This window comes from Choloepus didactylus, chromosome 5, assembly GCF_015220235.1.
Source record: "Choloepus didactylus isolate mChoDid1 chromosome 5, mChoDid1.pri, whole genome shotgun sequence".
Lineage (NCBI taxonomy): Eukaryota > Metazoa > Chordata > Mammalia > Pilosa > Megalonychidae > Choloepus > Choloepus didactylus.
Window position 1 is genome coordinate 166,308,844 of NC_051311.1, and position 24,583 is coordinate 166,333,426.

The window sequence follows — 24,583 nt, forward strand, 5'->3', positions numbered from 1 at the left end:
CCCTACCTCAATGGTTGCTGATGTGCTCACGGAAACAGGGGACTGGTGGTTTGATGGGCTGAGCCCTCTACCACAGGACTTGCCCTTGGCAAGACTGTGGCTGCAAAGGAGAGGCTAGGCCTGCCTGTAATAATGCCCAAGAGCCTCCTCCCAAATGCCTCTGTGTTGCTCAGATGTGGCCCTCTCTCTCTAGCTAAGCCAACTTGAAAGGAGAAATCACTGCCCTCCCCACTATGTGGGATCTGACACCCAGGGGAATAAATCTCCCTGGCAACGTGGAATATGACTCCTGGGGAGGAATCTAGACCTGGCATCATGTGATGGAGAACATCTTGACCAAAAGGGGATGTGAAAGGAAATGAAATAAGCTTCAGTGGCAGAGAGATTCCAAAAGGAGCCGAGAGGTCACTCTGGTGGGCACTCTTACACACAATATAGACAACCCTTTTTAGGTTCTAATGAATTGGAATAGCTAGCAGTAAATACCTGAAACTATCCAACTACAATCCAGAACCCAAGAATCCTGAAGACAATTGTATAAAAATGTAGCTTATGAGAGGGGTGACAATGTGATTGGGAAAGCCATATGGACCACACTCCCCTTTGTCCAGTGTATGGATGAGTAGAAAAATGGGGGCAAAAAAACAAAAAGGCACCCAGTTTTCTTTTTTACTGTAATTGTTCTTTTGCACTTTAATTTTTATTCTTATTATGTTTGTGTGTGTGGTAATGAAAATGTTTGAAAATTAATTTGGGTGATTAGTGCACAATTATATAATGGTATTGTGAACAACTGAATGTATGCTTTGTATGACCACATGGTATGGGAATATATCTCAATAAAAATGAACTTTAAAAAGAAAAAGAAAAAGAAAAAAAAAAAAGCCTGAGGGTCACTTGTGGCTCGAAATCAAGGTGACAATAAAGGACCAATGTAAGGGATCAAGTTCAGGCTGAGGTTCAGCATTAATGTCAGAGTGAGGTCAAGGTCAAGGTCAAGGTGAAGGCAAGGGTGAGAACATGTTCAGGTTGGTATTAGGTGAGAATCAGAAACAAGGTAAGTGAAAAATTCAGATTGAAGTCAGAAGCATTGTCAGAATTGTCCAAATCAGGGTCAGGGTAAAGGTCAGGTTCATGGTCAAGACCAGGGTTGGATCAGTGTGAGGGACAGGGCCTGGCTGAGGGTGTCAGGGAGAAGATCAAGGACACGGTATACATGAGGGTTGAGCCTCAGTGTCAAGGTCAGGATCAGAGTCTAGGTGAAAGTCTGATTGAAGAGTCAGGGTCAGAATTACATGACTCTCAGGTTCAGGATGGTCATGTTAGGGGTCTGGGTGAGGTGTCCTGTTCAAAATCAAGGTGAGCATCAGCGTTAGATACGATGAGGTCAGAGTCAGGTTAAGGTTCCAGGCCAGTATCTAGGTAAAGCTCAGGGAGATGTTAGGATGAAGTTCAGAGTCAGGGTCTTGGTCACGGCAAAGTTCAGATTCAGGATCAAAGTCAGGATCAGAGTTGGTGTCAGGTTCAGAGTGAAGTCCAGTGTCCAGGAGAGGGACAAGGGAGGGTCAGGAGGCAGGGGAGGGTGAGGGTAAATGTGATGGAGAAAGTCAAGAGTCAGGCTGAGGGTCAGACAGGGTAAGGTCAGATTCAGGGTCAAGCGTGGGTTGCAGTCAGGATAAGTGTCAGAGACATTATCAGGGAAAGTCTGAGAGTGAGGGTGATGGTCAGAGCTACACTGAGGTTGAGGGTGAAGGCCGGGTTGTGGGACAGGGTCAGGGAGAGGACTAATGCTAGAGTCAGAGTGAGGCTGAGTTTTGGGTTCAGTGTCAGAGTGAGAATCATAGTCAGGATGAGTCAAGGTAAGGATCAGGGTAAAGGCCAACACCACCATCAGGATTAGTGAGCCAGGGTCACTGTCAAGTTCAGGATCAGCGTGAAGGTCCAGTCAGGGTCAGGGTGAGGGGGTGGGTGCGGGTCAGTGTGAGGTGGAAAGTCAGGGATCCCTGCTTCCCCCTGCCCTCTCCCTCTTGCAGCACCACACTGGCTTTCAGTGGCAGGCAACTTTCTGAACTGCTCTGTTGCTCATTTATCTGCATGTCTACCTCCTTCACCTCCTTGGTGTCTCTAAGTGGCCTAACCATGTCCCCTCCACTAGATTATCAGTGCCATGAAACAAGGATCTTGGAATGTTTTGCCCATTAATTAATCCCAGGCACTTAGAAGAGAGCCTGCCACAGGGAAGGTAAACGTTTGTAGAATGAATGAACAGATGAGTATGCTCTAGAGTATTTCTGTAAAAGGGCACATCTGGAAATAAAACCAAACAAATTGTCAATAGTAGTTCTTTCTGGGGTAGAATTGTAAGAAAGCTTCTTGGTTTTCTTTATATATGTTCATATTGTTTTGATTTTTTAAAAACTGACATTGATTCCTTTAGTATCAGCAAAAATGGATCTTTCCACTTAGAAAGAATAAAAAAACTTTGGGTAAAGTGCCCACACCGTGATTGGTACAAGGTACTCAATGAAGTAGAGCTAGAGCTGAAACTCTGCTAACCGGAGACCTTCCCAGGAATCAGGGAGCCTCCTGGGGAAACCCTGCTCTCATTCACACACCTAAACAGTAGAGACACACTGCAGGCAGAACAGCAGAGAGGGTCTATTCAACAGCAGCTTTAAAAATAAGGCCTCAGTACATGGAGGGGATGCGTTTCCCCAAGTTCTACTTCACTCCTTTCCCACACATTTCTATCCTTTGATGCAAAAAAATAAGGGGGAGCTATTGTCCTACAGGTACTTAATACACAACCTTTTGATGGCACAGCCTGGAGATGCAGACACACAGAGCAGTTGTAGAAGGGGGACGGCAGAGTTTCACTGTAGCCGATGAGGAAGCAGTACTTGTGGGCAGGCAGTTGCCTGAGCATCAGGGCACAGATCTCCACCTGGTCAGGCAGGCAGCCTGGGATGGTACCCAACAGGAACTTGTGCAGGAAGACATCCTCCACTGTTCAATCCGCAGCATGGTCCTCCCCGTCCAGGTTGTCTGAGGAGAGAAGGACATCACAGAAGAGTCAGCCCAGCTGCCTCAGGGACCTGCCAGACTCCACAGGTGACACCCACAAGCTGTGGGCACTCACCCCCATGCCCCATCCCACCGCCTCTTCTGTTTTCCTCTACCAGTGGGATAACAACAAAGCCCTTTATTTCATGAATTCTCAAACCAATCCTGCAATGTTGATGATATCATTATACTTGTTTTACAAAAGTGGAGACTGAGGCCTGAAGCCACAGCACAAAAAGATGATCTGGCCCCTTTCCCACTCTGTCTTGGCTTATAGAAGCACAGGCCATCCTTTAGAGGCCACCAGCTACTTCTAAGTTTAGGGACACAAGCTCTCTCCTGAGAGGGCCTCCAGCAGAGTTGCACAGTGTGGTCCCTGGAGCCCCCTGCAACACTTAAGAAACCTGTTAAAAGATTCTGCATACCTCACGCACAGACCTCAGAACCAGACCCGAGGAGTTGGGGGACAGGAATCTATACTGTAAATAAGTTTCCCAGTTCATCTCAGACATCCAAACTAAGAACCCCTCCCCACAGGCAGGAGCCAAACAGATATGTACTTGTAGACCAACAGTTGTGCTTAAATGGAAAATGGCATTACTTAGAGCACACTCATCTGTTATGTGATTCTAAAGGGGCCTTTAGACCTGTCATTGCCTGAGTTATCTTACATCTCAGTAATTTGAAAATAACTGATAACAATGCAAAATAATTCTTGTCTACAGACATGCTAATAATTTCTGTTCTTTGGAGCCAGTTTTGCATCTATTTCCAAATTCATTTCAAAATCCCTGATATATATGTCTGGGCGTTTTCTCCTTTGAACCGTTTTATTAGATATCTCATTCCGCCATTAATTACTGTGTTAAACAAAAATCTTGGGCACATGTTCATTTTCTATTTGCTTGACATTCGTGGGTGTTTTTGTTTTTAACCGTCCTTGAACATTCTGAACAAAAGCGAGGGCTCCTCTTCCTGTGCCCCTGAGGTGGGCGTGCTGCTGTCTCTGGCACGTCGCTGTGGCCTCACCTGTGTGCAGCGACAGCCAGCCCTTACGGTGGGCGATGTAGTGCGGCGCGTGGGCCTCCTCGTGGGTCACCGGCTTGTCCCCCTTGCCCACGCGGACCCGGGCAGCGCGGTTCTGCGAGCAGAAAGGGCCGTGACCCCGAGCGCTCCCCGCGCCCCCACCTCTCCCCGCCCTGCCCGCCAAGGGCTCCTGCCCCCGCCTCCCCTCCCTCCCCTTGGCGCGGGCCGCGGAGACGTGCAGGGCGCGCCAGGCGCACAGCAGCTCTCGGCTCCCGGCCAGGGCCTGTGCGGATGGGGGAGCGTGAGGCGGAAACCCGGGCCTCCCACGCAACCGCCGCCCGACCCCCAGCCGCACACGCGCGCCAGCACTCGAGCCGAGGGCAAAGGGCGGCGGAGGCGGGGCCACTTGGGCCGGAAGGAGCGGAGCTGCTGGGTCGGGGCGCGCCGGAAAGGCGGGGCCACTTGGCCGGGGGCGGGGCGAGGAGGAAGCGGTTGTGAAGGGACCACGCGGAAGCGAAGAAATCTGGTGCCAACTTGGCGGGGGAGGATGGCTTGTTGGCGCTGGAGCTCCCGGAGGAGAGGCGGTCCCTCGGCCGTTCCGGGGTTGGGCCGGGTCCGGGTGGTTCTGAGATCTGAGCACCTGGATATTTCTGCGTTTTCCCGCAATCCTGGTAAAGGCTCATCCCTACAGCTCTCTTCGGGTTTCAGATCCGAATATTTGATGATGCAAGAAATGAGTTTCACCCCCGAAAAATCTCGCACCGTACTGAGGCGGGAGAAGGATTAATGGAAAACGTAGCGTGTCTGCCTGGGAGTCCCTTGCGCCCGCTCAGCTTGTGGGGCTCCCGGCTCGGAGAAGAAGGGTGCTTTTTTTCCAGGTGCTAGAAATGAGGCTGCTGAGCCCCGCACCTAATGAGAGATAAGGAGATAAACCTGGGCTGCTTAATTAAAAAGACACAAAATAGGTGAAACGAATTTCCTACATTGATCAAGAAGAAATAGAAATTTACCTCAACAAGTAAAGAGATTGAAAAAGAAAATCTCAGCAGACCAGTAACAACTAAAGAGATTGAATCAGTAATTTAAAATAATCTCCCAATGAAGGAAAAAATTCAGGACCAGATGGATTCATTGGTGAATTCTAGCGAACAATTAAAGAAAAATTAAGACCACAATCCTCAAACCCTTCCAACAAATTCAAGAGGAAACACTAATTCATTCTGTGAGGCCAGCATAACCATTATATCAAAGAATGATAAAGACGCCACAAGAAAAGCAAATTATAGACCAATATCCCTGTTGAATACAAATGCAAAACTACTTTAAAAAATACTGGTAAACTGAATCCAAGTGTGTAACAGGATTATGCATCATGACCCAGTGGAATTTATTCCAGGAGTGCAAGAGTGGTTAAACATTCTCCTCCAGATTTAAACAATGTAACAGCTCATCCTAAAGTACAAAAATTTGTATAAACATGTTTAATCATGCAAAAACCTCACATGATTCCCTCTCCCTGATGAACTAACTGAAACTGTTTTCGAAACAAGGTAGGGTATAAACAAAAACAGTGAGTAAAGAGTAGGTAACAAAGAATTTGGACCATGGAAATGTTTGCCAACTGACATGGTCGTTATCACTCTTGGAAAGATCCAGGTCAGTTTGGAATTCCTAGGAGACACCTCAGGCCTAAGGAACAGTAGAGAAAACAAATTTGATTATGCCTCGAGGAAAAAATCTGAAGTCCCGAGCACAGCATTGGTGATGCAGCCTCTGCTCAGCTAGCCTGTTCCTCTGCTCAGCTGGCCTGTAGCATCTCCCACTGCAGGGCTGTGGGCTCCCAATATGCCTTTGTCACCTTTGCTAGAAACCCAGTCTCCGTCTTGTCCTTTATCTGACTCACATCTGTTTCAAGACTCAGCCCAAGTATCTGTTCTCTTATTTGATTGTTTTTATTTCTTTTTATCCTGTTTTTTTTTTTTTTACTGTTTTTGTGGCATGTAACTTTTTTTAACTTTATAAAAAAATTTTTTAAAAAAGCATTTGAAACAAAGCAAAGGAATAAGAAAAACTAATAACCTGAAATAACTACATCGCTTCCTACATGTTCCCACCATACCCCAAGAAATTTAACAACCCATAACAAATCATTCCCCGCCACATCACCCTCTTTTTCATTTAGTTTTTGTCCCCATTTATCTACCCATCCATCCATACACCGGATAACGGGAGCACGATCCACAAGGTTTTCACAATCACATTGTCACCCCTTGTAATCTACATTGTTATACAATCATCTTCAAGAGTCAAGGCTACTGGGTTGGAGTTTTATACTTTCAGGAATTTACTTCTAGCTATTCCAATACATTAAAACCTACAAAGTATTATCTATATAGTGCATAAGAATGTCCACCAGAGTAACCTCTTGATTCCATTTGGAATCTCTCAGCCACTGAAGCTTTATTTTGTTGCATTTTGCATCCCCTTTTTGGTCAAAAAGATGTTCTCAATCCCATAATGCCAGGTCCAGATTCATCCCTGGGACTCATATCCTGCGTTGCCAGGGAGATTATACCCCTGGGAGTCACTAACATTAGTGAGCAAACTTTGAGAGTTAAAAGCTGATAACACAGGCTATTAGGAGTTAGAAAGAGGGTAGAGAGCAGGTATTTGATGCTGAAGGACTACAGAATATTCCTTTGTTTTGTTTCAAATGTTTTTAAAAAACTTTTTGATAAATAATGTTAAAAAATGTTACATGCCCCCAAAACAATAAAAAAAAACAGAAAAAACAAAAAACAAGAAAACAAAACAATCAAAACAAAAGAACAGATATTTGGGCTGAGTCTTGAGTTGCAAGTCTGCTGCCTGCCCTATGAATTTTGGACTCATGCATACCCACAGTTGTGTGAGACAGTTCTATAAATCTTTTATTTATAGATATATCTTGTTGATTCTGTTTCCATAGAGAAACCTAACTAACTAATACAATTTGGTGCTGGGAGTGGTTCGTGAGAACCAGAATCTTAAAACGGGGCTTTTCCAATTGGTTTTCTACTCTGATTAGATTCAAGGGCACTGTTGATTCCATTTCCAATAATCAAGATGGCACTCACAGTCCATGGCATGAGTTGGCAATGGAGATACACAAAATAGCGACATTTGATTCTTCTAATAATACTCTTGTACAAAGCAAGGCTTTAGATGACGGTGTTTTTGACACCTTAACAGAGTTTTGCAGAGTCTAGAAGTATAATGATATTGGCTGGTTGCTCTTAGATACGCTGGGTAAAGTTATAAGACAAAGGGATGAGCTAAAGGCTTCAAATTTAAAACTTGAGCACCATATGACAGATGTAAAGGTTTCCATGTGTGCCTTGAAAGAAAATCTTATTTCCTTTGGCTGCAGACTTGAGATTTCTGAAAACCAGATGCACAGTCCCATTGTGCAAGTAGCAGATTTACAAGGTAAACTAAAATCTCAACATTGCAGGGTGTCTGCTTTTAAAAGTAAAGGCATTGATTGGAAAAGAATGGGATCCTGAAACTTGGGATGGGACATATGGATTGATAATAATGGCAGTGAGGACATTGGAACCCTGGATTCTGCTGAGTCTTTGCTAGATATACCTGCAGTGGTCTGTCCTGAGGAAACAGACCCCACCTGCAGTTCTGCCCTGAGGAAACAGCTTCCCCACTTCCGGTTTGCCCTAAGGAGCCTGCCATCCAACCTCTACCTAAAGAGGTTAGCCCTTCAGTGCCTGCTAATCCTGTAATCAGCTACCCTGAGGAAGCAGCCCTCACTCCTCTGTCTGGAGAGATTAATCCTGTTTCATGAGATGAAACTGCAAGAGAATGCCCTGAAGTAAATGGTTTGAAGAATGCTTCTAATTCTTTTCATGACCCACCCCCACCACCAGTCTTCTCTACAACACCTATAACTAGACTAACATCCCAACAGGCCCTGAAGGGTGAGGTACAAAGTGTGACCCATGAGGATGTATGCTATTCTCCAAAAGAACTGTATGAGTTTTCCAACTTATACAGATAGAAATCAGGGGACTATGTGTGGGAATGGATATTAAGGGTGTGGGATAATTGTGGAAAGAATATAAAGTCGGATCAGGCTGAATTTACTGATATGGGCCCACTAAGCAGAGATTCTACATTCAATGTTGTAGCTCAAGGAGTCAGAAAGGGCATTAACTGTTTGTTTTGGTGGTTAGCTAAAATATGGATCAAACAGTGGCTGGCATTACCTGAGGTTGAAATGCCAGAATTGCCCTGGTATAATGTAGAGGAGGGGATTCAAAGGCTTAGAGAGATTGGAATGTTAGAGTGGAGTTATCATGGAACACGTGCTTACACACCCCTGGAATGTCCAGAGGACACCCTTTTTCCAGGACTGTGAGGAATAAATTTGTGAGACTAGCTCCGTCATCCCTGCAAAGCTCTGTAGTCGCCCTTCTCAGTAGGTCAGATATTACTGTGGGAACTACTGTCACTGAGCTGGAATCCTTAAACACAATGGGGATAATCAGAACTCAAGTTGGCAGAAGCCACATGGCAGCAGTTAATCATCAAAGACAAGGTGGGCGTGGCTACCAGAATGGAAAACAGGATCAAGGCAGCAATCAAAATAATCTGACTCGCAGAGTCTTATGGCATTGGTTAGTATATCATGCAGTTCCTAGCAGTAAAATTGATGAGCAGTGTACTAAATTCTTTTTTGAGCTGTATAAGCAGAAGAATTCTAGGTCAAGTGAACAAAAGTCTACCTTGAATTACAAAATCCGAGTCATGGCCCTTAATCAAGTCCCAGACTTGAGACAATTTATGGATCCAGAGCCCCTTGAATGAGGGAAAGGCTGGGTACCCTTGGGGAAGGACCCTGTTACACTGCCAAAAATTTATACTGTTACTCTTTGTCCCAGCCTTCCCGAGGGGGACCTGTGGCCTTTTACCAGGGTAACCATGAATTGGGGAAAAGGAAATGATCAGAAATTTCACAGATTACTAGGCACTGGTTCAGAATTGACATTAATTCAAGGAGACCCAAAATGTCACTCTGGTCCACGAGTCAGAGTTGGGGCTTCTAGGGGTCAGGTGACTGATGGAGTTTTAGCTCAGGTCCATCTCAGAGTGGGTCCAGTGGGTCCCCAGATACATTCTGTGGTCAGTTCCCCATTCTGGAATTCATAATTGGAATAGACATACTCAGCAACTTGCAGAATCCTCACATTGGTTCCCTGACTCATGGAGTGAGGGCTATTATGGTGGGACAGGCCTGGAAGCCATTAGAACTGCTGCTGCTGAGAAAAATCATTAAACCAGAAGCAATATCAGATTCCTGGAGGGATTGCAGAGATTAAGGCCACTCTTAAGGACTTAAAGGGTGCAAGGGTGGTGATGCCCACCACATCCCCTTTCAACTTTCCTATTTGACCTGTGCAGAAAACAGATGGGTATGGAGGATAACAGTGGATTATTGTAAGCTTAACCAAGTAGTGACTCCAATTGCAGCTGCTGTTCCAGATGTGGAATCATTGCTTGAGCAAGTAAACACATCCCCTGGTAGCTGGTATGCAGCTATTGAGCTGGCAAATGCTTTTTTCTCAATAGCTGTTAGTAAGGATCACCAGAAACAGTTTGCATTCAGCTGGCAAGGCCAGCAGTTTACATTCACTGTGCTACCTCAGGGGTGTATCAACTCTCCAAAGTCCGCAGGGATCTTGATCGTTTCTCCCTCCCACAAGACATCACACTGGTCCATTTTATTGATGATATCACGTTGATTGGACCTAGTGAGCAAGAAGTAGCAACTACTCTAGATTTGTTGGTAAGGTACTTGCATGGCAGAGGATGGGAGATGAATTCAACAAAAATACAGGGGACTTCCACCTCAGTAAAATTTCTAGGCATCCAGTGGTGTGGCGCATATCAGGATATCTGTTCAAAGGTGAAGGATAAGATGCTGCATCTGGCCCTTCCTATGACCAAAAAAGAGACACCATGCTTAGTTGGCCTCTTTGCATTTTGGAGACAACATATTCCTCATTTGGGTGTGCTACTCCAGCCCATTTACTGAGTGACCAGAAAAGCTTCTAGTTCTGAGTGGGGACCAGAACAAGATGAGGCTCTGTAACAGGTCCAGGCTGCCGTGCAAGCTGCTCTGCCACTTGGACCATATGATCTAGCTGATTCAATGGTGCTGGAAGTGTTAGTGGCAAATAGAGATTCTGTTTGCAGCCTTTGGCAGGCTCCTATAGGATAATCACAATGCAGGCCCTTAGGATTTTGGAGTAAAGGTTTACCATCCTCTGCAGATAACTACTCTCCATTTGAGAAACAGCTGTTGGCCTGCTACTGGGCCTTAGTAGAGGCAGAATGCTTAACCATTGACTACCAAGTTACTATTAGACCTGAGTTACCTGTCATGAGCTGGGTGTTGTCCGACCCACTGAACCATAAAGTTGGATGTGCACAGCAGCACTCCATCATAAAATGGAAATCATATATATGAGGCAGAGCTCGAGTGGGTCCTGAAGACACAAGCAAGTTACATGAGGAAGTAGCCCAAATGTCCATGTCCCCCACTCCTGCCACCTCATCTCTTTCCCAGCTCACAGCTATAGCATCTTGGGGATTCCTTACAATCAGTTGACTGAGGAGAAAACTTGGGCCTGGTTTATAGATGGTTCTGCACGATATGCAGGGACCACCCAAAAGTGGGCAGTGGCAGCACTGAAGCTCCTTTCTGGGATGTCCCTGAAGGACAGTGGTGAGAGGAAATCCTCCCAGTGGGCAGAACTTCAAGCAGTGCATCTGGTTGTTCACTTTGCTTGGAAGGAAAACTGGCCAGAGGTGCGTTTGTATACTGATTCATGGGCTCTTGCTAATGGTTTGGCTGGATGGTCAGGGACTTGGAAGGCACATGATTGGAAGACTGGTGGTGAAGAAGTCTGGGGAAGAGCTATGTGCATAGATCTTTCCGAGTGGGCAAAAAACATGAAGATATTTGTGTCCCATATGAATGCTCACCCCAGGGTGACTTCAACAGAAGATTTTAATAACCAAGTGGGTAAAATGATCCTTTTGGTGTATACAAAACAGCCTCTTTCCCCAGCCACTCCTATAATTGCCCAATGGGCTCATGAACAAAGTGGTCATGGTGGTAGGGATAGAGGTTATGCATGGACTCAGCAACATAGACTTCCACTAATCATGGATGACCTGGCCACAGCCACTGCTGATTGACAAATCTGCCAGCAGCAGAGACCCACACTTAGTCCTGGATATGGCACAATCCCCCAAGGTGATCAGCCTGCTACCTGGTGACAGGTTGATTACATTGGACCACTTCTATCCTGGAAAGGGCAGCGATTCTTTCTTACTGGAATAGACACATACTCCAGATATGGGTTTGCCTTCCCTGCATGAAATGCTTCTGCCAAAACTACCAACCGTGGACTTATAGAATGTCTTATCCACCATCACGGTATTACATACAGCATTGCTTCTGATCAAGGAACCCATTTCACAGCAAATGATGTGGGGGAATGGGCACATGCTCATGGAATTCTCTGGTCTTACCATTTTCCCCATCATCCAGAGGCAGCTGGGTTGATAGAACAGTGGAATGGCCTGCTGAAGACTCAACTATGGTGCCCACTGGGTGGCAATACCTTGCAGGGCTGGGGCAGTGTTCTCCATGAGGCTGTGTATGCTCTGAATCAGCATACACAGTCAACCCTCTGATGCTATTTCTCCCATAGGCAGGTTTCATGGGTCCAGGAATCAAGGAGTAGAATCAGGAGTGGCACCACTCACTATCACGCCTAGTGATCCACTAGGAAAATTTTTGCTTCATGTCCCTGCAAGCTTAAGCTCTGCTGGTCTATAAGTTTTTGTTCCAAAAGCAGGAGTGCTTTCACCAGGAAACACAACAATAATTCCATTGAACTGGAAGTTAAGACTGTCACCTGGCCACTTTGGGCTTCTCATACCTCTGAATCAACAGGCAAGAAAGGGGATTACTGTACTGGCTGGGATGATTGATCCTATCATGGTGAAATAGCACTGCAACTACACAATGGAGGTAAAGACTTCTCCTGGAATACAGTCAATCTCCTAGGGTGTATCTCAGTACTACCATGCCCTGTGATTAAAATCAATGGAAAACTGCAACAACCCAATCTAGGCAAGACTACCAATGGCCAAGAAACTTCAGGAATGAAGATTTGGGTCACCGCACAAGGCAAAGAACCATGGCCAACTGAAGTGCTTGCTGAGAGTAAAGGGAACATGGAATGGGTAGTGGAAGAAGGTAGTGATAAATACAGCCATGTGACCAGTTACAGAAATGAGGACTATGATGGCATGAAGATTTCTTCCTTGTTTTGAGTATGTTTGCATTTGTCTGTAAAACAAATATCTTTGCTTTCTTCTGTCTTATTCCCTTTTCATATGACATAAGCTGTATTGTTCATTTTGCAGTATGTAAGTTAAAGGAAATCAATTTTAAGATTTAATGTCACCCAAGGACTTGCACCCTTTTCTGGAGAGATTCAGTGTTTCTGGTTGTATGCACAACAGCAGAATCTTGTTAGGTGAAATATATGGCTGTTATTTTTCCCTACTTAGAGATAAAGTGTGGTTTAAGGTGATGTGTATAACTTCCAGGTTGACAAGGGGTGGATTGTGATGGTTAAGTTCATGTGTCAACTTGGCCAGGTAATGGTACCCATGTGTCTGGTAAAGCAAGCACTGGCTTAACCATTACTGCAAGGACATTTGTGGCTGGTTAATAAACCAGAAGACTGGTTTATTAAATGATCAGTCAATTGGCTGTGGCTGTGACTGATTATGTCAACAAAGGGCATGTCTTCCACAATGAGATAATGCCAGCAGCTGGATTTAATCCAATCAGTTGAAGACTTTTAAGTGAGGCAGATAAAGGACCTTCACTTCTTCAGCTGACCAGTGAAGCATTTCCTGAGGAGATCATCAAAATTGCCAGTTCATTGCCTGAGGAGTTCATAGAACATCTTCATTGGAGTTGCCAGTCTGCTGCCTGCCCTACGGAATTTGGACTTGCACATACCCACAGTTGCGTGAGACAGTTATAAATCTTATATTTATAAATATCTCTTGTTGATTCTGTTTCCATAAAGAACCCTAATTAATACAGTTGGCAAACATTTCTATGGTTCAAATTGTTTGTTACATATCATTTACTCAATATCTTTGTTTATAGCCTACCTTGTTGCAAAAAGGGTTTCAGTAAGTTCATTGGGGAGAGGGAATCATGTGAACCTGTTTGCAAGATTAAAAATGTTTATACAAATTTTTATACATTAGGATGAGTTATTACATTGTTTAAATCAGGAGGAAAATGTTTAACCACTGTTGCACTCCTGGAATAAATTCCACTCAGTCATGTTGCATAATTCTTTTATACACTGTTGGGTTCAGTTTTCCAGTATTTCTTTTTATTCAGTTTTATTGAGATATATTCACATACCATAGAGTCATCCATGGTGTACAATCAACTGTTCACTGCAGCATCATATAGTTGTGCATTCATCACCCCAATCCATTTCTGAACATTTTTCTTACACCAGAAAGAATCCAAATAAGAATAAAAAATAAAAGTAAAAAAGAACACCCAAATCGTCCCCCCATTCCACACTCCCACACTATTTTTCATTTAGTTTTTGTCCCCATTTTTCTACTCATCCATCCATAAACTAGATAAAGGGAGTGTGATCCAGAAGGTTTTCACAATCATACTGTTACCCCTTGTAATCTACATTGTTATACAATCGTCTTCAAGAGTCAATGCTACTGGGTTGGATTTTGGTAGTCTCAGGTATTTACTTTTATCTACTCCAATACATTGAAACCTAAAAAGTGCTATCTATATATTGCACAAGAATGTCCACCATAGTAATCTCTCGACTCTATTTGGAATCTCTCAGCCACGGAAGCTTTATTTCATTTCATTTTGCATACCCCTTTTGGTCAAGATGTTCTCAATCCCATGATGCTGGGTCCAGATTCGTCTCTGGGAGTCATATCCTGCATTGCCAGGGAGATTTACAGCCCTGGGAGTCAGGTCCCATGCAGGGGGTAGGGAAGTGAGATCTCTTGCCAAGGTGGCTTAGTTAGAGAGACAGGGCCACATCTGAGCAACAAAGAGGCACCCAGGAGGGCACTCTTAAGCACAATTATAAGCAGGATTAGCCTCTCCTTTGCAGTAAGAAGCTTCATAGGTTCAAGCCCCAAGACAGAGGGCTCAGCATATCAAGCCATCAGTCCCCAATGTTTGTGAGAACATCAGCAACAATCCAGGTGAGGAAGTCCAACACCTCCAGCTCCTCAGGGGGGTCCGAATATATATTCTTATTCTCTACCCAAATTACTTTGGGATGTGTTGCTATTTCACTCTAACCTATACAAACCGATAGTATCTCACTTCCTATTCAAGGGTCCATGTAATTGTGGTATTTGGACAAACTGTAGAAGTTACATCATTTAGAAAACATAGATCCTACACCAAATAAACATCTCTTCCCTTGGTCTCACATGGAAGTTGAAGTTTTAACACACTGTCAGTTTCAACTTTTACCGTTTGGCCCGATTTGCCCTAGTCTTAACCAGATCTGCTTCATTCATATTTCCAATTGAAGTCTACGCTCTTCTTCAGCTTTTTTTTTTTTTTTTAAACAGTTGCTGTATGCATTAATACTAACATTCATATCTGTGGAGCTCTAGCTTTGAGTTTCACAGATACCCAATATTCCAGAGACCAATCAGCTTATACACAAAGGGATCAACAACTTAGGGTTTGGAGATAGCCATTACAGTTCAGGAATAGATTTGGCTGCTGTAAGAGCTTACAATCTAGGGACCATTACAATAATCATTTCCCTGTTAGGCTGCACTCTAAGATTCAGTTCTGAGTTCACACATTGTAGTTAGTCCATATCGGTGAGGCATTATAGTATTTACCTTTGTTTCTGGCATACTTCACTCAAAATGCTGTCTACAGGATCCATTCACCTCCTTGTGTGTCTCACAACTTCACTCCTTCTCGTAATTGCTCAGTATTCCATTGTATGCATACACCACAGTTCACCATTCTGTTCCTCAGTCAGTGTACCCTTAGGCCACCTCCACCCAGTGCAAATCATGAATACTGCCTCCATAAACACCAATGTTCAAATGTCCATTCATGTCTCTGCTCTCAGATCTTCCAAGTACATACCCCATAATGAGTTTGCAGGACCTTATGGCTCCCACATACTTAGCTTCTTGTGGAACCACCACAGTGACCTCCACAAAGGCTAGACCATTGTGCCCCCTCATCAACATAAATAGGTACATCCCTCTCTCCATGTTTTCTCAAGCAATTTTATCCCTATTTATATATCTTCCTACAATTTTATAGAGATATATTCACATAATATACAATCATTCAGAGTGTATGGTCAGTTGTACACAATGGGAGACAATATTTGGAAACCACATATCAGATAAGGGTTTATATCCAGAATATATAAAACGATCCTACAACTCAACAGAAAGACAAATGACCCAATTAAAAAATGGGCAAAAGACATGGACAGACACTTTTCTGAAGAGGAAATACAAATGGCTCAAATACATATGAAAAAATGCTCAACTTCACTGGCTATTAGGGAAATGCAAATCAAAACCACAATGAGATATCAACTCACACCTACCAGAATGGCCATTATCCAAAAACAGAAAATTACAAGTGCTGGAGAGGATGTGGAGAAAGAGGCATACTTATTCATTGCTGGTGGGAATGTAGAATGGTGCAACCACTCTGGAAGACAGTGTGGAGGTTCCTCAGGAAGCTAAGTATAGATCTGCCATATGACCCAGATATTCTATTGCTAGGTATATACTCAAAGGAACTGAAAGTTAAGACATAAATGGACATTTATAAACTGATGTTTATTGCAACATTATTCATGATTGCAAGAGATGGAAGCAGCCCAAATGTCCATCAATGGACATTAAAAGAATGTCCACATACTACATTATGTCTCTCCATTCAAATGATGGACACGTGACTTGCTTCTATGTTATTGTATAATGTATAATGCTGCAATGAACATCAGTACATAAAGCGCTGAGTCCCTCCTTTCAATTATTTTAGGTATATAGCTAGGATTGGAATTGCAGTCATGTGTTAATTCCATACTTAACTTTCTGAAGAAAATCCATTTCCTACTATAGGGTCATGAAGATATTTCCCTAAGTTTTCTTGTAAGGGTTTTATAGTATTAGCTCTTATATTTAGGTCATTGGTCCATTTTGAAGAATTTTTTGCATATGGGGAGAGCCACATTCATTCTTTTGCATGTGGATTTCTACTTGTCCCAGCACTGTTTAAGAGAATATTTTTCCCCTATTGGATGGACTTGGCACCCTTGTCAAAAATTAACTGGCCATAGAAGTGTAGATTTATGTATGGACTCTCAATTCTATCCTATTGGTCTATATGTCTGTCCTTAGGTCAAAATAAGCGTTTTGGTTACTGTAGCTTTGCAGTAAATTTAAAATCCAGAAGAATGAGTCCTCCAAGTTTTTCTTTTGCAAGATTATTTGGGCTATTTGGGGCCCCCTGCAAATCCATCTAAGGATCAGCTTTTCCATTTCCACGTCCAAAAAAGTTACTGGAACTTTGATAGGGATTGCATTGACTTTATAGATAGCTTTAGGCAATATTGACATCTTAATATTGTCTTCCATTTCATGATTGTGAGATGGCTTTCCTTTTATTTAGGTCTTCTTAAATGTCTTTCAGCAATGTTTTATAGTTTTTGGTGTACTATTACTTCACCTCCTTGTTAAATTTATTCCTATGTATTTTATTCATTTAGATGCTATTGTAAATGAAACAGTTTTCTTGATTTCTTTTTCAGGTTGTTTATTACAAGTGTTTAAAACCCAACTGACTTTTGCATGCATACCTTGTATTTTGCAACTTTATTGAATTCATTTATTAGTAGGGGTCATGTGATTTACAAATCGGGATAATTTGGCATTTTCTTACCCAGTTTGGATGCCTTTTATTTCTTTTTCTTCCCTGACTGCTCTGGCTAGAATTTCCAGTATAACATTGAGTAACCTTGGTGACAATGGGTATCCTTGTCTTGTTCCTGATCTTAGGGGGAAAGCTTTTTGATCTTTCACCACTGAATATGATACTTGCTGTGTTATTTTTTCATAAATGCCCTTTATCATGTTGAGAAAGTTCCCTTATATCCCTAGCTTTCTGAGCATTTTTATCTTTAAAAAAAATTGGTTTTTGTTGATCCCATTTTCTTAATTCTCTATTTCATTTATCTCTTCCCTAACCTTTACTATTCCTTCTATTCACTTTGGTTTAGTCTCTTCAAGTTGTTCTAGTTTCTTTAGGTGTAAAGTTAAGTTATTGACTTGTGTTCTTTCTTCTTTTTAAATGTAGGTATTTAGAGCTATAAATTTCCTTCTATGGACTGCCTTTGCTGCATCCTATAAGTATTGGTATGTTGCGTTTTTGTTCATCTCAATGTATTTCCTAATTTCCCTTGTGATTTCTTCTATACATTGGTTGTTTAATAACGTATTGTTTAATTCCCACATATTTGTCAAATTTCCACATTTGTTATTGATTTCTAACTTTATCCCATTGTAGTCCGAGAAGATACTTTGTATGACTCTGATATTGTAGAATTTATTAAGATGTGAGTTGTGACCTAACATGGGGTCTATTCCGGAAAATGTTCCATGTGTAACCAAGAAAAATTAATATTTTCTTGCTTTGGGTAGAGTGTTCCATATATGTCTATTAAGTCTAATTGGCAAATCATGCTGTTCAAGTCCTCTATCAATTATTGAAAGTGGTGTATACAAGTCTCCAACTATTGTAGAAGCATCTATATTTTTCTTCAATTCTGTCAATTTTTGCTTCATATATTTGGGGGCTCTGTTGTGAGGTGACAGTTTCATAATCATTTTATCTTCTTCATTGAATGTTTTATCAATATATAATATCCTTGTTTCTTATAGTCTTTTTTGACTTAAAGTCTAATTTGTCTAACAGTAATATAGCCATTGCAGCCCTCTTTTGATTACTGTTTTCATGGACTTATCTTTTTCCATCCTTTTACTTTTAATCTCTTCATGTCATTGTACCATGTATGAGTCTCTTATAGATGGACCCTCAGCCTTTTAATAGGAGTTTAATCCACTGACACTTAAGGTAATAACTGACAAAGATTTATTTCTGCCATTTAGCCACTTTTTTCTCTATGTCTTCTTTGTTTTTTGTCCCTCCATTATCCCATTACTGTCACATTGTACATGGTGACTTTGTACAAACCATTTCACATTTCTAAGCCTCAGTGTCCTCATTTGTGAAGTGTGGATAATACCGTTCTTATAGAGATAATGTGAGAAATCAAGAAAGTCATACATATAAAACACTTAGCATAGTGAGCAGCCAAAACAAGTGCTGAACCATTATCACTATTGTTTTTATTAGTAGGAATAATGGCAGTTCCCATGCTTAAATTATCCCATTACTGCCATTTCTTGTATTTAGTTGCTGTTTTGAAGTGTATCATTTTGATCCCCTTCTTTGTTTCTCTATATTTTAAAATTATTTTCTTAGGGATTATCTTGATAATTACAACAAACATCTTAAACTAATGACAACCTAGTTTGACTAATACCAACTTAGTTTCAGTAGTATACAAACTCACTACTCCTATATATCTCAATCCCTCCCCTACACTATATATATGTGTGTATATATAGTAATAGCTTTTATATTTAGGTCATTGGTCCATTTTAAAATATTTTTGTACATATGGAGAGGCACACTCATTATTTTCCATGTGGATTTCTAGTTGTCCCAGCAACGTTTGTTGAAAAGACTATTTTCCCTTATTGAATGGACTTTAAATATTGTATGCTTATTAACACATCTTTCTATCCCTGGAGTGATGTTGCCAAACCATTTGCCTTACCCATGGAAATGAAACAGGCTTGCCATAAAATACTGTAAAGCACTTCTGCCCATGGTGGGCAGAGCTCCTCCTTCTTCAGGATGTCCCTCCTGTCCCACTTCTCTGCACTTCCTCTTGACTGCCAGATGGAGAGAAGCTGGATGCTCACATTCACATCCAGGAAACAAAGATACTCATGACCAAGTACACCCTTACGCTGGCTCTGGAGCTTGCCCAGGTTGAGGGTGGACAGCGAGACCTGGTGCTGCTCCCTGCAAAGCAGAGGGCAGGACCCATATATTGGGAAGGCATCCTCAAAGGCAGGTGGAAGGTTCAGCTACAGCAAGGTTGTGAGGGGTGAGGGGCAGTAATAGGGCCACAAGCCCTTATGGAGTATCTACTACTAGACAGGACAGGGGTGGATAGTGATGGGATGACATAAGCCAAGGGCATGGTTCCTGTCTGCAGGGGCACAGGCTAAGGAGGGAGACAGGCCTGACATGCAATCAGGGTAGTCACAAAGGGCAAGCTACAGCTAGCATGTTTTATGGGAACTTAGAGATATTGAGCCAAGGCCACCACACTGCACAACTCAGGGATCATCATAGTTTATATGTGAATGGTGACCCTGGACTTGGACAGTGTCTAGTCTATGCAACCATCTGTGGCCAAGGTATCAAGCAGAGCTCCTTAGAGGAACGAGATTGATACAATGTGACTCCAGAGAGATCAGGATCCCCAGGAATGGCTCCAATTCCCTGGTGCAGAGCTGGGACCTACTGCAGGACCTGCATACCTTCTAGATCCATCTTCATCTGGTCCCTGATATATTCAGGGCTTGGCATCCTGTGGTCTCCCCTAGAACTGCGACCATGTCTGAAAGGACAGAAATGGGCACAAATGGACAATGTGATATTAGATGTTACCTCATCCAGTCTGAGTCTTAGTTTCCTATATGGTAAAATAGCGATAATACATACCTCTTTGTTATGAGGATTCATGTTAAACCCTTAGCAAATTGCCCAGCACACAGCAAGATTATCAATGTTTTTCATCAGCTGGGGTGAGGTGGACTGCCTTAGCACAGCACTTTAGGGTTTATAAATCACTTTCACATCCATTATCACAACAGAGTGTCACGTCACTATCTCCATTGTAGTTACAACTTTGGCAAAAAGTGCTGGGTTTCAGCTCAGGTTTTGTCACTATTTAGGTGACCTTGTACAAATCATTTCACATTTCTAAGCCTCAGTGTCCTCATTTGTGAAGTGTGGATAACACCATTCTTATAGAGATAATGTGAGAAATCAAGAAAGTCATACATATAAAACACTTAGTATAGTGAGCAGCCAAAACAAGTGCTGAACCATTATCATTATTGTTTTTATTACTAGGAATAATGGCTGTTTCCATACTTAAAAATTCTGGGAGAAATGAGAAGCAGACTGTAGAATCCTAGGATGTTTATTCATTCATTCAGCTAACACTTATTGAGCACTATCCAAAATGTTTGCTATGCAGTGGAACAAGGCAGATATGATCCCTGAACTCACAATGCTTACTTTCTAGTGGGATGTTATAACCGGGTAGGCATTTATAAATTATCTCCTTAGACTAGAGATTCTCAATGTAGCTCCCCAGAAACAATTTAAAGAGGGGATTCCACGCCCCTCCCTCAGACCCCGTCCCCACTTGGCAGATTCGTATTCAGAGTATTTAGGGTGGGACCCAGCATCTGCATTTTAATCAACGTTCTGAGTGACTATAAGGTGCAACGAGGTTTGGGTAGCCGGGCCTAGTCTATCCTGCAGTTAGTCGTAGGAAACCGAGGCTTTGACAGAGGCCGTGACCCGCCCAGGCTTCCACCGCAAAAGCGCGGGGTACAAGCAGCCTTACCCTGGCGGTACCGGGTGTAGAGCGCCCTTCCCGCAGAGCCGGCAGCCAGCAGCACCTTCTACAGCGGGGACGTGGGGATATGGTAGGGGTAGAGCAGGCCGACGCCGTGGCTCGCAGCCCGAAGGGGTAAATAGCTGCCGGACAAAAAAAAGCCAAGGTCAGAGGAGCAGGGCGCCCCAGGACTCCTCCCCGTCTCCATCTGGGACCCGCCGCCACTTGCCTGCAGCAGACCCGGGGCGGCCGGGGAGCAGCGGGAGCGGGCGCAGGGCCCGGCACGGCAGCGTCGCCATGGCAGCGGGCCGGTCCCGACACCACCGGCAATGGGAGGGCAAGGCTGACGCCCCGAACTTCTCTGACGACCAAGAGATGGAGAAGTCAAAAGGACTCGATCCCGACTGTGCTGTCTATGGCTTTTTAGAGGGGGAAATTGGGTCACAGACAAGGAAGAGCCCTATCGCTATGTATTAGAAGGAAACCCAAGCGACCTGTGTACTAAGGCGCCTACTTCCATCTATATAGGACTTCCCATTTCGCCTCACACTCAAAAAAGGGTTTCCCGGGAACAGGTAAACTCCACTAGCTTTGGGTTTCGTAGCCGGGCACTACTTGCTTCTCTCTAGCATGTTTTCCCCGAGGACAAAAAGACAAGAACCACTTCCGGTTGCGGAATTTGGCGACGCCCTCTAACAGCCACTTCTGGGGGCGGGACCGTGCGGCACTTCCGTCCAATGTTGGTTGCTGCCGGCTGCAGGCCTGAGATCTGCATTACTGGTGCGCCTGCGTGGACTCTTCGCGGTGCACAAGCCCCCGGGTCTAAAATGGAAGCACCTTGTGGAACACCGTGGAGATGAAGCTTTTGAAGGGTAACTCGAACCAGACCCAAGATGCCGCTCCCGTTTGCCCAGGTTCCACCTCTGCTTCTGATCCCCCAAAACTAAGTGATGCGACCCGCTCGCTGGGCAGAGCAACTTCTTAATCATCTGTTCTGTACATTCTGTTACCCTCGCGTTTCGCGATTTGGGGAAGCTGAGGCTGAGAAAGGCTGTATTGACCGTTGTCTCGGAGTTAAAAATAGCAGCGGGATTTGAACCCATGTCTGTCTCTCTTAACTAAAGTCACTCTGTTCTCTACACCGTGGGCATCTTATGTGTCTTGTACATCACTCTTCTTCCCTGCCCATCTCCCCACCCCCCAGATCGTCGGACAGAATTGACAAGATGTTTTTTACCTGTGTGTGCTCAGGTCTCAACGCTGGGAACCCTCCTGCTCCGGAACAGTGTGTTGGCTTCCTTCTGGGTCCCGTGGAAGGCAGCGAGGAGAAGGAGTTGACCCTCACCACCACCAGTGTGCCCACCCTGGCCAAACATCCCCTTGGTAAGGCAGATTGGGGCAGGGTTCTGGGTGTCACTTCCCAGCAAATCCCTGAGCAGAGTCAATGTCTCAGTGCTCAGAGACCTTCTTTCCAAGACCCTTGAAGGACCACCGTGGGGATAGAGTATTAGACCAAGGATTAGTATACTTTTTCTGGAAAGGGCCAGATAGTTAATAGTTTAGGCTTTGAGAACCATGTGGTCCCTGTTACAACTACTCAACTCTACTACTGTAGTGAAAGAGCAACAATAGACAATACATAAAGGGATGAACCTGGCTGTGATCCAGTCAACTTTGTTGATGGACACTGACATTTGAACTTAATTTAATTTTCAGTTGTCTTGAAATATTTTTCTCTCAATTTTTTTGAATCACTGAAAAATGTGAAAACCATTTTTAGCTGGTGAGCCATTTAAGAAAACAGGTTGTGGATCTGGCCTGTGGACTATGGTTTGCTGTCCCTTTTACTATTCTAGAACTCCAGGTAAGAATAGAGACCCGCAGGTAGAAGGCCTAAGAGGGAGTTTTGGGCTCCTGGTAAAGAGTGACTTTCAGTCAACATTGCTGCCCAACAATGGAACTGGTTCTGGTAATTAGACCCCTGACACTAGAATTGATTAAGGTACCTGTTAGGGAGGCTGTAAAGTCCAAGGAACTGGGCCAGAAACCTCTATCAAGCCCTTGAGTGGTGATATTCAGTGACTCTACAGTATGATGGCAATAACAAACATAATTTATTGAGTCCCTCCTCTGTACTAAGCATTGTGTTAAGCTTTTCCCACATACGACCTCATGAATCTTCACCACAATCCTGTGAAGTATGTCCTATTCTCATTTCACAACTGAGAAAACTGAGGCTCAGTGTTGACGTTAAGTAACATAGCCTGGATTCAATAGGCTCTTATCTATTCCCACCCATCCCTTAGTTTCCTTTTGATCTAGAAAAAACTATACATTTGCAGCTCACTCCCATGCTCATTTTTTCAATGGTTATTTCCTCAGAAGCTGGTGAGTTCTGGGCTCTGGGTTAGAGGTGTGAGCAGACAGACCCAGGTCCTGTCTTAAGGAGCTTACAGCTCCCATTTTCTCCCCAGATGGTGGTCAGGATTCTCCTTCAGCTGGAGCTGGGCAGGGAAACACAAAAGTCTTTTTTTTTTTTTAATTCAGTTTTATTGAGATGTAGTCACATATCATACAATCATCCACGGTGTACAGTCAAATGTTTATAGTACCATCCTATAGTTGTGCATTCATCACCACATTCAGCACTTGAACATATTCATTATTTTAAAAAAATTTTTAAAAGAATAATAAAAAAAAGACTAAAAAGATTAAAATACCATACAATGCAATGTAATAATATCATACAACATCACCACTACCAAGAATCCCATACCCCTCCCTTATATTTCCCTCTCATAGACATTTAGCTTTGGTACATTTCCTTTGCTACATTTGATGGAAGCATATTACAATGTTACTGTTAGTCATAGACTCCAGGTTGCTTTGATTATATTTTTCCCCAATACTATCCCTTTTTTCAACACCATACAAGACTATTCTCCCACATGTAGCAATATTTTTATATTTGTACATTTAGTCACCATCATTAACCACTCTAAGTTTCACTAAATTATACAGTCCTAGTCTTTATTGTCTGCCTTTCCTTCTGGTGTCATACTTGTCCCTTGCACTCCTCTTTCAGGTTTATTCACAGACATCTTTGTTCATTATCATACCAACATATAGTAGTATGCGATCCATTTCTGGATCTATGCAGTTAATCCTGTTAGCCTTAAATGCCCGATGTTTCCTCTTTCTTTCTTCTGATAACCTGTGTTCTCAGCTTTTGACTCTCAAAGTTTGCTCATTAATGTTAGTTCATATATGTGAGACCATACAGTATTTGTCCTTTTGTTTCTGGCTAACTTCGCTCAACATAACGTCCTCACGGTTCATCCATGTTATTATATGTTCCTTGATGTGTTCCTTTGTTCTGTCTTACACTATGTAATAATCCACTATGTGCATATATCACAGTTTGTTTATCCACTCATCCGTTGACGGACATTTGGGCTGTTTCCATCTCTTGGAACTCGTGAATAATTCTGCTATAAATATTGGTTTACAAATGTCCATTCGTACCTAAGCTTTCAGTTCCTCTGATTATACACTTAGTTATGGAATTGCTGGATCAT

At 43.1% G+C, this 24,583-nt stretch overlaps 1 protein-coding gene across 1 annotated transcript; it reads right to left on the bottom strand.

The window, feature by feature from the left end:
• Window positions 1-890: 890 nt before the first annotated feature.
• Window positions 891-19,963, bottom strand: LOC119535508. The gene is given in 6 exon segments (XM_037837823.1): window positions 891-2,307; window positions 2,809-3,045; window positions 4,093-4,204; window positions 4,304-4,739; window positions 19,238-19,390; window positions 19,899-19,963. Coding segments are annotated over 6 exon segments (1,203 nt in total). The 3' UTR covers window positions 891-2,107.
• Window positions 19,964-24,583: the final 4,620 nt, after the last annotated feature.